Here is a 15,635-nt window from a genome sequence, read left to right on the forward strand (position 1 = left end):
GAGATTAATAGTTTACTGAAGACCACTGATATTACCATAGATACAAGTTGGAATAGAATAATATTTTTTTGTCTTAGTTCTATAGACAGGTTACATGACATTTCTTGCAACAAAGTATATGTTATTTCTGTCAATGAGATCATTGTTGTTTTCTGCATTAGGCTCTAGAGCAGATTCAAATATATCCATGTATATAACTAAAATAAGAAAAAGAGAGCATTTTGATAAAATATTTTATTATTATTAATAATAAAATAATCATGGTTATAAAAATAACAACTTTATTAACTACAGAAAATGTATATACACGTCATAACCACAGTGTTCCCCTTTTGGGTAAGCGTCCAGCTATACCACTCAATAGGCAGATTATCTATTTCCTATTTACACACAAGACAGTCATAACATCCACAGTATTCCATTTTCAGTTTCCTAAAGACAGAAACTTTCTGTGCAAATGGAAATGAACCTACTTAAAATTACACTGTCAAGATTTACAGGGTCCAGAGAATTTTAACATCTTTTTTTGTATTAGTAAATTCTTAGCTGAAAATTCAGTTGAACGTTGAAAGATAAATTCTTATTGGATTTTATTGTGAGGAGTAATTTATTCACATAAAGACTATATCTCATTTAAAATAACTTTATTTCTCAAATGAGTTTGTCTATAAATATGGGATATAATTGATTGAAAGTAGTTCTTTTTTGGACCAAGTCAATTTAAAAGTTTTTTAGTATGAGAGTTTACTAAAATTCTTTACCTCATGATCCCTATATTGCAAAACCATTATTTCTTTTTAAAAAAAGTTTAGAAACAACAAGAAAATTCCTGACAGCAATTTCTTATTTCTTGACAGTGTTTTTTTCAAGAGAATATTGTGGCTATAACATTCACTTTGTACAGTACCATTGGTACCAACAAGAAATATTCACAGGAATAAGTGAAATACAATTTTGCTATCACATGTCATTATTGTTATTTTTCTTGCCTTCCAGTGTCTCACATTTCCCATAGTTTGAAACACTTAGATAGCAAGCAAGAGCCTGTTAATACTAGAGATTGACTCAATATAAACCATTGTACTGAGGACCTGCCCACAGCAGATAGGTAAAAGTCATTACACATTTTACAATAAAATTAAAGAAGTATACAAAAGGATTATCATCCCTTCTGCACGGCAGAGGCATTATGACAAATATTTTAATTTTACATTACTATTCCTGGTAGACATAAGAAAATGTCCACAATTATAACAGCATATAACCATTATTCAAACAGCCAAAATAAAAATAACGTTGAAAACTTCTAATTTAAAAGATCTTTTTTCCGTGACTCGAAATGGATTTTTAGATAAATTGGATTTTTTTTTTTGTAGTTTATTAAGAAAAGAATGCCCAGGAAATAGTATCTTTCACCAGAGAAAAATGACATGATTATTCCCTGTTGTACCACCTAAAATAACATGGGTCTTGTTCATCTTGCTTTTATTATCAATTCCATCAATCTCCTCCTATTAAAAGGAAACTCTCAAAGAAAGAACTGCATTTTACACGTCTGATGGTTTATTGGTGGTCTTGTTTTTACCCTTTAATAAAATGGAAAACACTGAGTTCAAAATGTCTATAAAGTTAGCTTCATTTTGTATCTAGGTCATCCCTATCTCTCTGTGGAAATTTAGAGGAAAAGACATAAAAGAAATATTTTAAAATGTGAGTATTTAAAAGAATTACAATTCAGTAAATGTTTTACACATATAATTAATATGTGACAATAAAATTTTGCCATTTAGCAAGAAGAAACTGAAAAATACTTTAATATTTAGACAATATGCCTTTGAAATTTCTGTATGTTGATTATAATGGTATAGTACACAAGGGAGAGAGAAATACAATCAGGTAAGCTGGTATGGACTAGCAACTTGTTGGATCTCTCTTTGCTTTCACTGTTTCTTGATACCAGCATATATCTTACTACAGAGAATAAATAAATAAAATGGCACAATTTGGAAAAACATTTCTGGATTTGCTGCCCTATACTCTGTGGACTAAGCTCTTGAGTAAAGTTAAAACCGTTTTACTCAAGATTGAACATTGTCTTATGGAGAATTTAGAGCATCATTTGAATCCCTGGCCTTAATTGAGACCATCCAAAAGAAACAAATTAGAGAAATGGAAATACTAGATTCAAAATATTCAAATAATTATTTTTAGAGAACTTTTATACAGGAATATTTTGTGAAAATTCAGACCTATCCTATTACTTTTTGTTATTTCATTTCTTGGCAAATACATGATCTTTAGCTAATCATGACTAATACAACAATAAGTATGATTTGGTTGTTATCATACAGAATACAAAATCTGAATATTTCCCATGCATTAGGAAAGATCTATGTAAAATAAAGATAAAATGAAGATATTTTTGATAAAATATCTCATTCAGCAGATTTAACTGTACTTTAAAAAATAACTGAATACAGAGTTTAGACAAGCTAGTTCCTTTCCTTTACTTTTACATTTTTTTTCCTTTACTTGACTAAAGTTTTATTAGGCTAAAAGACTTCCAGGTAGAGAAAAGTGTTCTGACTTCTTTCTTCAATATATATTTTAATGCATAATTTGATGAAAAGCTGTTTACAAATTTTAGAGACATGGAAATTTTCCTCTTAAATATTGTTTTTAATTTAAAGAAGGTGAGATAGAAGCCAATCACAGCAGCAAGTCTTAGAGTTAACATATTTACATACATTTTAAAGACCAAAACACTTTTAAACTTCAATTAGTCATCTCAGAATTTTTTAAATACTTTAGGAAAAAATATCTAAAAACATCTTGCATAAATAATTGTCCCTAAATTTGAAGGAAAGAAATAATACTACTACACATATTAGCCTCTTCTCTTTAAGAATTAGAAACTACATAAAATAACTTGGATAATAAATATATGTAAGAACCTAGGTTAGGTGTTATTTAATTTCGTAGGTCATGACCACACCTCACGTGCCAACCAGTAGAGGTCATCTGCAGATTATGGATGGAGGATGATCTAGTCACTTCTATCTTGCACCTTTCTTTAATATTTCTACTGGTCTTTAGAATTTTTTATATTTTTATTAAGGAAAAACTATAAGTACACAATTTCAGAACATTTAGGGGCTATATTAGATACACTACAATTTGAACTGTAGTGCATGCACATGTGTACCCAGGCATTTGTGTATAGGTATATGCGTTTATAAAGGAGTATATGTACCAGTATTACAGGATACATGGTGAGGAGAAATGAATGAAATATAATGTATGGCATATTAAAGGTAATATAATTTAATATAGAGTTACAATTTAAGGACACAAGATATAAATTGTTTTTGTGAGGTTGAAATAATGTTTAACTTATGGCTTATTTATTATTGAGAAACTAACCTTGGAAAGCAGCCGAGAGAGATTAGTTGATCTTTTCCATTATATCTTTAGCATCCAGCAGTTATACCTTTGCATTTTTTAATCCATTCAAGTATCTTCAGGAGATATGTTACTACACTTGCATGTACCTTAATTCACTTCAACATTTACAAAATAACACTGACAAACGAAACAACAGAAAACACCCATAAATATTAGTGAGTATCTTAACAAACATGACACTCAAGTAGTTGTCTTGGGATTTTTTAAGTTACATTTTAATTCCATGTTCTCTGAAATCTTCATGTAAAGGAGAGTTGTATTATTGGAATTTTCAGACACAGTTACATCAGCTACGACTGTGGTACCTTATACGTTAATATAATTTTGTGTATCCATTTTGCATAATATGCCACTCGGACAAAAATACCAGGACGATTTGGAATGGCACATCCACGACCAGGAACGATGACACCAAGAACCATTCTCATTTTATGTTGTTCACAAACCAGTGGGCCACCATAATCTCCCTAGGAAGAAGACATGCAACAATAACAACAAAGTATTATTTTAGAAATAAAAATTGACAATTCATTAACATTTCCTGTATCGATTTATATCTCAAATATACATATGTGCAAAACAAGAGAATAACTTGCATTGAAATATGAAGACATAAAATTGATGTACTAGGCCATTGGTTGTCTTTCTGTTGGACTGAGATAAGTACGAAAGTTCAAAGTGTTCTATCATGTGTAGTTATCATTTAAGTATGACTCATGTTTTAAAGTGTTTTTTGCCTTTGTTGAATGCAGACTAATTAACACGTGACCATTGATAGCTCTTTAAGAAGGTAGATTTCATATTTATTTTGACTTACTTCTGATGGTCAAAGTATGTTCAATATAGAAAATTTGGAAAATGTAGAAAAATACACGTATCAAAAACTCACCTGTAATCATACAGTTTTAAGGATTAACCCACATTAAGTTTTCTCTTATTTCTAATTTTTTTCCTTTCCCTCAATCCTGCCCCCAGAATGATTTTAACAGTTAAATAAAAACCTGTAGGTGGTAAAATAATTCTGTTTACTATGTGGAAATTGCTTTCCCAGGCAGAAAGAAGGAATGTTTCTCCACTTAGTCTTAGTAGTTAATATAGTTATATTTATATTTTTTCCCCTTTGTGGAAGGTAGTCTGTGACTTCATGGCATTTCTTGTATGGTAATCCTGTTGTATCATCATATATAGATAGGTGATAGATGAAAGATGAATAGATTGATAAAATGATTTGTGTGTATATTTTTATATACATATATGTTTATACATATTGTTATATATAATCATTAAAAAATGCTGCATCACTTTTTTGGGCCATGTAGCCTTCCTAGGATTGCAGTGACTAATTTTTGGCATCTTTGTATTCAGAAGAGTGCTTCCGACTATCTTAATTTTCCCCCAGTACTGATATGATGAGATAAAACTAAACTACTGCAAAATTTAGTTCTGTAATACAGGTGGAAAGAAGAGAGCTATTAACATTCTGTGACAGAGAAAATCAAGGTGGGGGTGAAATAGAAGATAAAACACTAAGGAAAATAGTTTATTCAAAGAGACTTCATATAAACTCTGCCACAGGTGTTAATCTGTTTTTTTTTTTTTTTGCGGTACGCGGGCCTCTCACTGCTGTGGCCTCTCCCGTTGCGGAGCACAGGCTCCGGACGCGCAGACCCAGCGGCCATGGCTCACGGACCCAGCTGCTCCGCAGCATGTGGGATCTTCCCGGACTGGGGCACGAACCCGTGTCCCCTGCATCGGCAGGCGGACTCTCAACCACTGCGCCACCAGGGAAGCCCTGTTAATCTGGTTTTTAAATTAATGCACCAGTGATTACTGATATGAACTCTTCAAATCAATTCATTTTGAGAATTGATTTTGAGGGACTTTTACTAAATATGATGCTATTGCTATTATACAAATGTTTAGGAGACTTTTTTAGGTGTCTAGATTTCCCTGGTTTGATTATTATATTACCCTGTTTCAAATATCAGTGATGCAAAAAAAAAAAAATCCTGGAGGATGAGTGCATTTTTGAGAAGTGGCTGAATCAATTTGATTGATTATATAGATAAAAATAACTATGTGATAAATTTTTCAGTGCTAAAGTTAGGAATCTAAGAATGTATAGATGACAAACCCGATTATAGGCTATTCCTGAAGAGCAGATGTCAAAGTAGTAATGGCAGTAGGGCTGGGATAAGTGCAAGCTTTCTAAATATCTCAAAGATCTGGTCTAGCTCAAAACTTGGTGTTTACAGAACTCAGTAATAAGTAAACAAACAGATAAATAAATAATTCTTTCTCCTAGTAGATTTTCATTTGTGATGAAAACCTTAGTGATACTGATTTACTGGAAAAAACACCAGATTTGAAAGTGGTTATAAACACATAATCAGTTTTTAATCGTATTATTTTAATGCAATTTTAAAATTCTTTAACTGAAAAACATCAAAAATAACAGTTTAACAGCTTGTCTATGTGAAACAGGGATAGGAACACTGCCAAGTGGAAAGAACAGTTGCTTAACAAATGAAAATGTCCAAGCTCTTAAAATCATAAACTTTGACCTTTTGGTTTTTTAAATAGAATTTGTTTAAACACACACACACACACACACACACACACACACACACACACACACACACACACACACACTGGCTTAACCAAAAACATATTTAAAAGTTTAAAAGCAGGCATGTATCTCTTATTAAAATTAATAGAGTTAAGTTAGAATTTGGGAAGATCAGATACATTTAGAAAAACATTAGAAAAATGCAAGCTATTGTATCAAACTGCATATTGGATACTTCTAATTTGAACAGCTTTCTCTTAGAGTTTTGGCTGTATTCTTTTCTTGTTTCTTGAGAGACAAATGTCATCTTAGTTTGCTGCTAATGAAACATGGGTTGCTTCACTATTTAGCTAAAAAATTGTACAAGGATAATAAGGGTTATCTTTTTCAATTCCTCTCTCTTAGAACAGGTTGGTTTATAATGATTCTCATTTGAGAAAAATAGAAAATATAAACACAAGAAACTATGCTATCCATCACATACTCCTTACATAAAAATCTCTGTTTTTACCTCGCATGGTCCTGATACAATATTTTCAGCCCCAGCACATATTTCAGACTCATTCAGAGTCACCTTCCCTTGATGATATTGGCTGCATTTCTCATTCCCCATAATATAGAGATGTGCTACTCGTAATAGACCGTCCGAGTTGATCACTAGAATGGCGCAAAATATGTACAGTTAATGAGCGCAGGGTAAGGTGAGAAAAATAAAGAAATACAAAATATTTTTACAAAATACATATGATATTGCCTTATCTTTCTAAAAATAGCTTACATCCAGTGTAGCCCCAGCCATAAACACTGCAAGTGGTTTTTTCAGGAATTGTGCACCCATAATTAGGTAAATCAATTGTACTAACAAAATCATCCAGAACAGCAGGCCTGAAAAGAGAAAATATAATGGTAAGTAACCTTGATTGGATTCAACACAAAATTAACATATTAAAATGTAGTGTGAATGTTTAATATGATTCATTTAGAGAGAATAAACAATTGTGCTTCAGAGTAGGTAGTAGAGAAATGAATATTTACTTAAAAATATTTAAGAACAAATGGTCACTGCTATTTTTTTAATCATTATTTTACCTGTTAAAGTTATCATATAATTGCTCACTAACCTTTGGTTTTAGAGCAGGCTGATCATACTGTTGGTCCAATTTCATTTATTCACTTTTGAAAAATTTGAAAATGCCCCTCTCTCTGCCTCTGAACACACACACACACACACACACACACACACACACACACACACACACACACACACCATGTGACATATGCTTTTATAATACATCTACATGAGAGAGAAAGAATAAGAACATAGTTGAAGAAAAAGCTTCAACAATTCCAGTCTATATTAAAAATATGAAACTATCTAAAGGAACTCACCTAGCAAGCTTCAGTAATACCAGATCTGATCCTTCCGGCCCGTATACCAGTTGGGTAACATTTAGAACCTGTTTGCGTTTCTCATCTCCTCTTCCATGGACATCATGAATTCCAAGCCAAGCTTCATAATCTTTCAAGTCTTTGTTTCTAAGTAAAAAATTAAAATATAAAAAATAACTTTAAAATATGTAATATTAATCACATATATTGTTATATTAGCTTATAAGGGCAGATAAATAACCTAAATTTAAACTTTAAAATATAATAAAGAGCAACACATTTGTTATGGGAGATTCTGAATTCTACAAGAACATATAAGCAGGAAGAACCTTTAAATTGCTGAAATTCTAAATGGCTTTTTTTTTTTTTGAAAACTTGCTTATTTTTGCTAGAGAGTAGGTCATTTATGAAACATTCTCAGGTAAAGCACATTACATGAGTTATAATTTATTGCAAATTTTCCTTTTTATCTCAAATGTGTGTGTTTGGTTTGTTAATAGGGATTGAATATTTATACTAACAAAATCAATGTGACCTTAATGGGAATCAAGGAGTAAGCTTACAAATGCTACCTCCTTATTTTTTCCTTAGGCTAATTTCCATTGAAAATTATTCTCAGTATTATTCTGAGGCTTGTTGTACATAAGAAAGAAGTGAGGATTGAGAGAAGTTTGTTGATAATTCAGAAAAAGAATATCTAGAAATATACAGTGCAAGAAGGAGGTTGGGATAAAAATTATTAACATAATTCTAGCAAAATTTTTCCTCAAATGAGAGTAGTGCCAATCGTGGAAAGAGGTGAACAGAAGTAGTACCCATAAGTAAGTATCAGTTAAGTCAAGGTAAATTTTATAAGCTAAATCTAAAAAAAGAAATTAATTTGTTCACCCTATGCTGGTGAATCTCTGTTAAATGAATACACATTCTTAAGCCTAAAAGCTAAATGGAAGCCATACATATTTTTAAATGCTCAAAACAAATATTGGTTTCAGAAATACTTTACCGAGAAGGGAAACACTGTCTTGCAGTAAGAATCCAACTTTCCTTTATCAATGATCCTCCACAGATATGTTTATTTCTAAGAGAAAGAGGAAAGAGAAACAAGTAACCTCTGTGCAGAAAGGGTGCCTGCCAATTAATGCAAAACCTATGGCTCCATTTGTTAAACACATTGAGAGAAAAATGTAGACCTTAACCCCACTAGAATAAAACGAGTAATCCTTTTATCAGAAGGATGATATTTGATGATTATAGCATTAGAACTTTTTTCATAATGTGATTACAATTTTATGAAAGCAACTTTATTTTTGTATGAGGAACCCTGTCACTACACATGAAGATCCATTCCCAACACATATGTTCACGTGTGTGTGTGTCTATTCTTGTGTGAGAAAGTATGTGCTACAAATATAGGATAATTAGACCTATTTTAAATTCAGTGTTTGATTATGAAAACTGCAAATTTGAGTTTTTATTTAAAACCGAAAAACCATCTGGTGGTAACCATATATAATATTTATGTGCTATTCCCTTCTTTCATTACCATTATGTAGTTCTGATATATTAACTTAGAGTATAACTGAGCTTGAGTAATTTGTTTGTTCAGCTTAAGACCAACAATATAACATTTATTTATAAAATCAAAACAATTTTGCAAGAGAGATCTGGGAAATTATAAAATATTTGTAGAGAATAATAAATACTAGAACATTTATTTGATGTATCCAAAATCTGTAAATCCATTATTTTTTGGCAGACACATGGAAAAAAGTACAACTATTCACAATTTACATTTCCAAAGAGTACAGATGTTCAGTGCTTCAGAGGGTAATAGAATAAGATTCCCAGACTAAGACCACAGTTATTTATGGCCTGTACCACACAGGAGGTTAAGAATATATATCGAGTTTGAATTTCTATTCCTCTCTGTGAGTTTTGGAAGAATAGCTAAACAGCTGTTGTTACTAAGAACTTGCATTTAAAAAGAAAAGTACTTTTTAAAAAAAGTTTATACTACTCTGATCTGATGAAAAACAGTTTCACCTGCTTCTCCAAGGATGGTGACTTCCAAAGGAAGTCTCCTTTGAATAAGAGTAAATTGAAAAGTATTTGCCTTTTTTTTTTCTCGAGTAATGAGATTTGCAAAGATCCTCTAATTAGTTCAAAGATGTAGATTCTTGGAACATTTTCTATAATAAAGAAAATAACCCCCCTCCCCCCAGTTTTACAGCCTTCATTAAGTCTTCATATTGCACAGCAGCTTTAATATTCTGGTGAGTTTCATAAATCTATTTCGGTACTACACACCCAGGACAGCTACCCTACAATTATCAACATAAATATTTATAAAAATTGATGAGTTACTCCTTGGAATAAAGATACACTAAAAGAGAACTTTAGGCCATCTTCTACCTGGTATCTAAAGTCATATATATATCAAAGTATTTAAACTTCATGCTTGTTAAGAATTGACTTATTTAAAAAACACTTCAGTTTCAAGTTGTCTCTATTCTAATTTAATGCCACTGTGATTTGGTTATGGTTAAAAAAAATGGATATTCTTCCTCTATTCTAGGAGGCTAGAGGTAAAGGAACAGGGAGGGTTTCCAAAAAGAGGAGATATTACAGTTGGTATTTAAAGAATGAAAGATTTTCCAGGCATAAAATACAGAGGAAGAAAGCTACAACATACAGTGGGAAACACAGCACAAAGCCTCAGAGAGAGAAACATGGGGTGTCTTGAAAACAAGGGAAAATGTGGCTAGAATTCAGGTGCACTTTGGTGTATGTTGCATGATGAGGCTTCAATACAGATAGATATAGACAAAGATATTTTAACATTCTGATTACCATACAGTACAATATGTGTAGTACATAGAAAGTTGTATGATCAGGTTTTAAGCTAACTCCTGTTTTCAATATTTAATTCTTACAACATAATTACTAATCTTAATTTTGTATAATAGTATATTTTGAAAAATTTTACATAGAACATGGCATTGATCCTTACAACATTGAGAAATAGACATGTCAAGAATTTTTTTATCCACACTGAATATTATAATTTCAAGACTGTTCAACTATCAGTATAATTTATTAATCTTTTCCTTAATGATGAAATGTCCTAGAATTTTAAATTTTTGCTATTTTTCATTAGAATGACAATTAAAAAGTCAGAAATTAAAAACAAATATAAAATTTTTGATATGATTGTACATAGACAAGTTAAAAAATAATCTCATAATATACTAGATTGGGAAATTAACAACATAAGTATAACTATATGGTGATATCACGGTATAGGTAGGTTCTCTGTGTAGTTGTCGTTTGCTTTACGAGAATTGAAGTGCCATATCAGGGACAATGCAAACACGTATGGGACCTTTGTAAGCATTTAAAATGGCACCATCTCTGGAGGCACAAATTGCAAAATCCATGGCTTTTGGCAAGCAGAATGTGATTAGTCCCCTCTTGTGCCCCGCCTCATACAGGTGCCTTGTGGAGGGCACAACCTGCACGACTACACGTGGCCATACTGCTGGGAATATAACTTTTGCAAATAATCCAGATATGTATGATTTGTGTCTATTAATAATTACCTGTATTTCAAACTAACCATCCATCCTACATTTGTTCGTGTTGGAATCCCATTTACAACTCGCAATTGTTTTGTTTTGGCGCAAGATATTACAGGATCTAAAAAGAGGACCAAACATAACATTTTGATAAAACATTTTGAAATAATCCGTGCCTCTCAGCTTTCTTTAGTGCAATGGTAACTACACAAATGTAACTACTGTAATTGTGTCAGAAGAACATTTTGGACAAAAGAAGGTAAATAGCGTAACTACAGTGCCAAATCAGGCCCAAAATGTTTGCTATCCTCATCTAAGTAGATGGGTAGCACAGAAAAACTAATCAACTCAAGGTCAACAGCATTACCATGATAGTGACAGTGGCTTTGCTCACTAGGTACAAGTTCTTCAGGTCTAACATTAATTGTATTTCCCTTAACAACCTCAACATAAAATGGAACAATGTTATTTACAGTGCTTATTTCTAAATGTCAATGAAAAGCAATAGCCTAAGTGAAAATAAAAAAACTATATTTGGTTTATTACTCATGAATTTGTATAGTAAGAATGTAGAACCATTTTGCAACATGTTACCAAAGTTATATTAATTGAAATTTTAATCCAAATGACATAATTATGTCTAAATCATTATATCCAAAAGATATAATTTAGAATTCTTTGAAGTAAACTTCTTCCTGACCCTCCTTGGTGTTCCTTGCCTTATCCTTTCCACTCTTGTCCATGGTCTAAAATAGATTTCCATTTGCTCTTCAGCCTGGGACATAGCAGGTGGTCTCTTAAATCAAAACATTTGAGTAACTTCCTTCAGCCCAAGAAATGTGTGAAAATCGGATACAAGCAGCTCCCAACAGATTTCCTTAAGCTGAGGATTAACTGAACCTCTCAGATTGTGTCATCTTTTGCCTCGTAGAGCATGCAAAGAGCTTTAAAGATAGAGCAGGATAAAGACACTGCATAACTTTCCAACCTTCTGGTTTCATTCTTTCTGACTGTAGCATCCTGATTTAATTTAAAGGATGGTGAAAGTCCAATGGATACCTTCTGCCCCCAATTAGGTAAAAGCAATATACATGCTTTTTTCAAAGTTAAATATAACATATTTTGTGACAGAGCATTGAATTTTGATATTCAGTATGCAGTTGCCTTTGTAACACCTTTACACATGCACACAGAAAAAAAATGTTCAAATAAAATAAAATAGATTATTTTATTTTTATGATGGAAGTTTATATAATGATAAGTTATTTTTCTATGAAGAAAATAATGACATCACTTCTGACACATAGAGACTCATATATTATTTTGAAAGATTACTTACGGTCTAAATTGACTATTGTAGGTGTGGTATCACCTTCACCTGTAAAAACAAATATATATGTATATACATAATTTTTACATACATATTTCTGTTATATAGAACCAGAATTGTGTATTGAAATCCAAATATCCATAAATGGATAATTTACTACAATTCTTTACATTTTATTCAAAAATAAAATGCAATAATACTCTTTTGAGTAATTATGTATCACTTTTAGACAAAGTTGAAAGCATGCACCTACTGGTAGTGGGTCATGTGAGGAAAGCCCTGTTTTATGACTGTGAAGGTTATCAGGTATGTGGTTTGATGGATGTTGGCAGTTTGAATTACACTGCTAGCACCAAGGAGCTGCCTCATTCTCCCAAGATGCCAAACATCGTACACAATGAACATTCCACCGAACAGCACTAATGCTTATTATTGTTTATTTGGGCCATTCATATAGATAAACTATGTAGCTTTAATTTGACCCATTTATATTTTTTCTGAAAATTACTTTTTTTACTTATGGTTAAGGATAATTAAAACTTCCTATGTTTCAGAAAACTTTTTTAAGAATTCGAGAAGATAGAAATCAAGGTCACTCATGGAAAAAGAGGGATAGCCAAATATAATTATGCTTTGTTAGTATATTTCAAAGACTGGTTTTTCTAGGTAGTAAGGGGAAAAGTATTTAAAAAAAAGAACACCAGAAACTGCCAATAAATTATAACTAAAATTTCATACTTACTACTTTTTTACAACCTCCCTACTGAGTGGGGTTTAATTGCTGCCAAGAGAAAGGCTTGGAGGATGCTAGGATTTGAAAATACTTAAGTAGCAATGAATGAAGTACATTTCCTGGAATTTAGTGTGTGACTGTCCAAAACTGATGACATAGAGTTTAGTCAGGCATTGTTTAGACCCAGCTGGTTGTTAGTCTCTGGAAGTGCCCTGAGCTCAAATAAACCGGCAACAAAACAAAAATGGCCTATGGATTCCTTTGTAATAGACGCAAATCTGATTTTTATTTATGGGAAATCTTGAGAAAATTAATACATGCTAAAGCGTTTTTATTTATGTCCATTTTCCAGATCTAGATATTTTAAGTGAATAAGCGTAAACATACAAATTTCATCATTTCCCTTTCCCTTTAGTTTATTCTTGGGGATGGTTTTGTCTTAGTCACCTGAGGTCATTGTTTTAGTTCACAGTACAAATTAGGATGGAGGCCGACTGTGGTCATTAAAACATCAAGGATATTGCTTTTTCCACTCAAGTTATTTACATAAAAATTCTAAAATAAAAAACTAGATATCTATTCTTTGTATCGTTTGTGGTGAGAAAGACTACACTATTCATTGTATTCTTAACTGCATATCAAGTTTCCGATTTCTATGCATCAAGTTAATACGTCAACAAAGTATTTCGTTCATTATTGTACCTTACTAAAATATTTAAATTTTTTAAAATGTGTAGATCTTATCATTTAGGGGCTTTAATAATTAAGAGTATATATATATAGATTTTCCTCTAAGCCAACATTTCTCACAATTTAGAAGAAGCTGCATTACCACTTAAAATCAGATTTCTAGAGATTCTGAGTTGCTGGTTAGATTATGAATTTTTTGAAAGCATTCTAGTTTCTTCTGCTTTCTAGGCCTTTTCCATTTTACCTTAAAATACTATTTTCACTTCTCCTCTTTTACTTTTCCCTTACGTCTCCACCATAGTACTCAAATCTGAACAACTATATATGATACAAATCTTACTTTATATTGATTCACCTTAAATTTGAAGAAGGAAAACATGTCAATGATAAAAGTTTTTCCTATGGAAGTGTAGGAGTGTGTGTGTGTGTGTGTGTGTGTGTGTGTGTGTGTGTGTGTTTATATGGCCTCAGAACCAAACATGTGCTCTTACTGAAAACATAAATAAAACTTTCTTTTAATAGATCCTTAAAGTTTCAACTCAAATTCAAAACTTTATGAACAGCACACGTTTTTCCACGCTGACATTTGTATTCCCATTCTTATTATATATTTTAATATTAATATGTGTGTATTTAAATGACTTTATTTGCGATTTTGTATGTAAAATGTCTCCTCTGTACACTGAAAACGATTTGAGCGTAGGAAACATTGTTTATATTTTCTATACCTAGAATGATATATAGGGCTTTGCACACAATAGGAGCACAATTTAAAATTATTAACAAATGAATAAATAAATACAAACTGAGGTGGAGGTAATTTACCCAAGGCACTTAAAGTGATAGAACTGAAATCCTTACCCAGGAAATCAGAGTTGAAACTCTAAACCACTATGCTCTCTTAATACTTAAGAATTTTCTAAGATATACTGTGTATATGTGTATAGACAAATATAGACATTTCTACAGTTTTATTTTTGCATCTTGAGAACCTTAAAAATATATGTTAAATATTATTTTGTAAGCATTTTTTTAAAAGGAATACAAACCTTTACATGTTTGTAATACAAATGTGCAGTATGAAAATGATATATAGTCTCTGAAGTTAAATAAATAAGAACTCAAATCTTCTATAGATAAATTTTATTAGCCTTTCACCAGCAAGAAAACTGTAAATAAATCCTGGCTATAAATATTATTTAGAAAAATGACAGTGTAGAAATATTTGTTGAAATTAATTAATGTTCAGAATACATTGAAATAAATGAGTTATCTGCAGTAGCATTTAATCAAATACTAGCAACACCCTGAAGTCTTTCAATAGCACATTACTTTTAGTTTAAAAATGTTAGTTGAAAATATGCTTTAAAAACTTTAAAGTTATTAGTCTTGTCTCAAATTTATAAGCCAAATCACAGTTTTCTATGGGAACATTTTACTCTTAACTATATCTACGTACTAAAATTAGGCTACTGTGATTTTTAGAAATCTGGAATTCTATAGAGAAAGCAATAGAACTTGTTTTAGAAGCCAGGTCATTGACTTTTATCCTTCTTCCTAGGTCATTAAAGAGTCTATTAGCCTCCATTATTCTTAATCGTAGAAACTTCACAAAGAGGTACCATGAAATAAAACTAATACTTAGAAAAAATAACAACTTTCACCATTAAAAAATTTTTTTTGTACACCAGAGAGGTTGGAAAGGTTGGTCTGTTTGCTTGTGTATTTTAATGTTAAAACCAGAAAGACATCTTCTATAAAAGAACATTTTCAGGACCTATGCAAACCCTAATCTGGGATAAGTTAGGAACATTAGGAGAACACTAATTAATTTGAAAGGCTATGATTAAAGCTGATGAAATGAAATATAACAATATGAAATAC

At 31.5% G+C, this 15,635-nt stretch overlaps 1 protein-coding gene across 3 annotated transcripts in view; it reads right to left on the bottom strand.

Moving 5' to 3' along the window:
- Window positions 1–312: 312 nt before the first annotated feature.
- HGF (hepatocyte growth factor) overlaps window positions 313–15,635 on the bottom strand; it is an 82,902-nt gene continuing 67,579 nt past the window's right edge. For all 3 annotated transcript variants that reach the window (XM_082846529.1, XM_082846528.1, XM_082846530.1), the window contains 7 exons: window positions 12,338–12,376; window positions 11,023–11,119; window positions 8,427–8,501; window positions 7,424–7,570; window positions 6,813–6,919; window positions 6,546–6,691; window positions 313–3,932 (listed from right to left, as the gene is read on the bottom strand). In XM_082846529.1, the coding sequence (XP_082702655.1) occupies window positions 3,756–3,932; window positions 6,546–6,691; window positions 6,813–6,919; window positions 7,424–7,570; window positions 8,427–8,501; window positions 11,023–11,119; window positions 12,338–12,376 (788 nt within the window). In that variant the 3' untranslated portion in view covers window positions 313–3,755. The remainder of the gene's footprint in view (window positions 3,933–6,545; window positions 6,692–6,812; window positions 6,920–7,423; window positions 7,571–8,426; window positions 8,502–11,022; window positions 11,120–12,337; window positions 12,377–15,635) is intronic.

This window comes from Leucopleurus acutus, assembly GCF_964270905.1.
Source record: "Leucopleurus acutus genome assembly, chromosome: 9".
Lineage (NCBI taxonomy): Eukaryota > Metazoa > Chordata > Mammalia > Artiodactyla > Delphinidae > Leucopleurus > Leucopleurus acutus.